This window comes from Octopus bimaculoides, chromosome 3 (assembly GCF_001194135.2).
Source record: "Octopus bimaculoides isolate UCB-OBI-ISO-001 chromosome 3, ASM119413v2, whole genome shotgun sequence".
Lineage (NCBI taxonomy): Eukaryota > Metazoa > Mollusca > Cephalopoda > Octopoda > Octopodidae > Octopus > Octopus bimaculoides.
Window position 1 is genome coordinate 75213937 of NC_068983.1, and position 2193 is coordinate 75216129.

A 2193-nucleotide genomic window follows, 5' to 3' on the forward strand; every position below is an offset into this window, starting at 1 on the left:
TATATATATATATATATATATATATATATATATATATACAACAGGCTTCCTTCAGTTTCTGTCTACCAAATCCACTCACAAGGCTTTGGTCAGCCCAAACCTATAGCAGAAGATACTTGCCCAAGGTGTCACGAAGTGGGACTGAACCCGGAACCATATGGTTGGTAAGCAGGCTACTTACCACACAGCCACTCCTGCTGTATATTTTTAGAATGACAATGACTAATAAACAAAACTGGCTCCAGCATGGAGATTAACCAAAGCTTTATGAGTGAATTTTGCGAATGAAAACTGAAAGAAGCCCATCATATATGTGTGTGTGTGTGTGTGTGTGTGTGTGTGTGTATATATATATATATATATATATACACATGTGTGTGAATGTATTTGTATGTATTCCTGTCAAGACATATGTGATGGTTGTAGATGAGCATCACCATTATATAAGCAAAGTTTTTCATTTCCAGTCTGCTATGAAGAACATTCCTTGCCATAGGAAAATATTACCTTGCTTGGAAGATAAGAGCATGTAAAAACTATATTAGATATTCTTTTTGCCCCAACAACGAATATGAGGTCTAGATCTTTTCATTCTCACACTGGTGACCACAATATCAAATATCATTTACATTAAAGAAACTTCAGTTAATTTATAACATCAAGAATGTATTCAGCTGTAAAAACAAGATGCAACAATTTTTAGCACTTTTTTTTTCCCCCTAGGAGAAGCAGTTTTAACTGTTCGAAATTATTGTAATTTAAGTATATCATTAGTATACATCTAATAAGCTGATCTGCCAACTTCTTTTATTCCAGATTGAAGGAAATGGCTGTAACAGCACTTCTCACAGCTGACTAGTTTGCAGAATGCAGTCAGGACATTTGGAAGCTCATCATCATCGTTTAACGTCCGCCTTCCATGCTAGCATGGGTTGGACGATTTGACTGAGGACTGGTGAACCAGATGGCTACACCAGGCTCCAATCTGATTTGGCAGAGTTTCTACAGCTGGATGCCCTTCCTAACGCCAACCACTCCGAGAGTGTAGTGGGTGCTTTTACGTGCCACCAGCACGAAGGCCAGTCAGGTGGGTACTGGCAACGGCCATGATCAAAGCGGTGTACTTTATGTGCCGCGGCACTGGCAACGATCTTGCTCGAATGACTTTTCACGTGCCAGGAAGGCGACACTGGTAACGATCACACTCAAACGCTCAAATTGTACTTACTGTCTTAGAGTGGGAAAGGGCGTATTAGATGTGGTCTTGAAAATAGTATAATTATAAAAAGATCGAATGGTCATGGCTGGAATGCTTTAGATTCACTAGGCTGTTCAATCAGGGCTGAATTGGGTTAAATAACATGAACAACAACTAACAAGAAGTGCAAAAAGAAGAAAAGTTCTACAACATTAACAGAAGAATGAATGAGACAGAATATTTTTATAGAAGAAATGTTATTTACCATTTATATTCTCAGAAGATTCTTCCTTGTCCACAAGACGAAGATAAGCTTCCTTCAGTTGTTTGTATTCTACTAGTAACTCTTTATGAGAAGCATTTAACCTGCAAATATTCAATGTCAGTGAATGTTTAGAGCAGTTACAGTGCATCGATTATCAAAACACAACATATTTTCTGGCACACAAATCGATGTATATAGTGTAAGCATATAATGGGAACATTCAAAGCTCATTGGTCTTTCCAAGTCCTGCTGTATTTCACATGGAAATTTTGATCCACCAAAGTTGTCTTGATTGACCTACCATTTTTTACTTTAAATTTTTATTTGAAAAATTAGACATGTATACCTGGAAATATGGTACACACATGCTTGAGAAGGACATGATGGCTTTCTTTCAATGAGCAGCTGATAAATTTGAATGGTAAACTTGATAACTTGTTTGATATGATTGCACATCATGCAATTAGACAAACAAGAAAGGTCACAACCAAGAATAATTTGGAAAAATCTTGCGATCTGCGATTTTTGGTGAACCAAATAGATGCAAGGAAAATGTGTTTGGACAGAATGGATAAAAACTGATTTCATAAAACACAAAAGTACAAAAAAAAAGTTAGCAACAGTGTAAAGTAAATGGAAAACAGGTAGACGTTTTGAATTCCTTTATCTTCTCCATCCAACTTATCTAAATTACTAACACAACATTTAGATGTCTATGAGGAATTTTAAG

The 2193-nt window shown here is 36.5% G+C and overlaps 1 protein-coding gene across 1 annotated transcript in view; it reads right to left on the minus strand.

The window, feature by feature from the left end:
* The window catches only part of LOC106871706 (uncharacterized), a 343416-nt gene that overhangs the window by 56183 nt on the left and 285040 nt on the right, over positions 1-2193 (minus strand). Inside the window, exon 12 of the mRNA XM_052966754.1 lies at positions 1464-1564. Within this exon, the coding sequence (XP_052822714.1) occupies positions 1464-1564 (101 nt within the window). The remainder of the gene's footprint in view (positions 1-1463; positions 1565-2193) is intronic.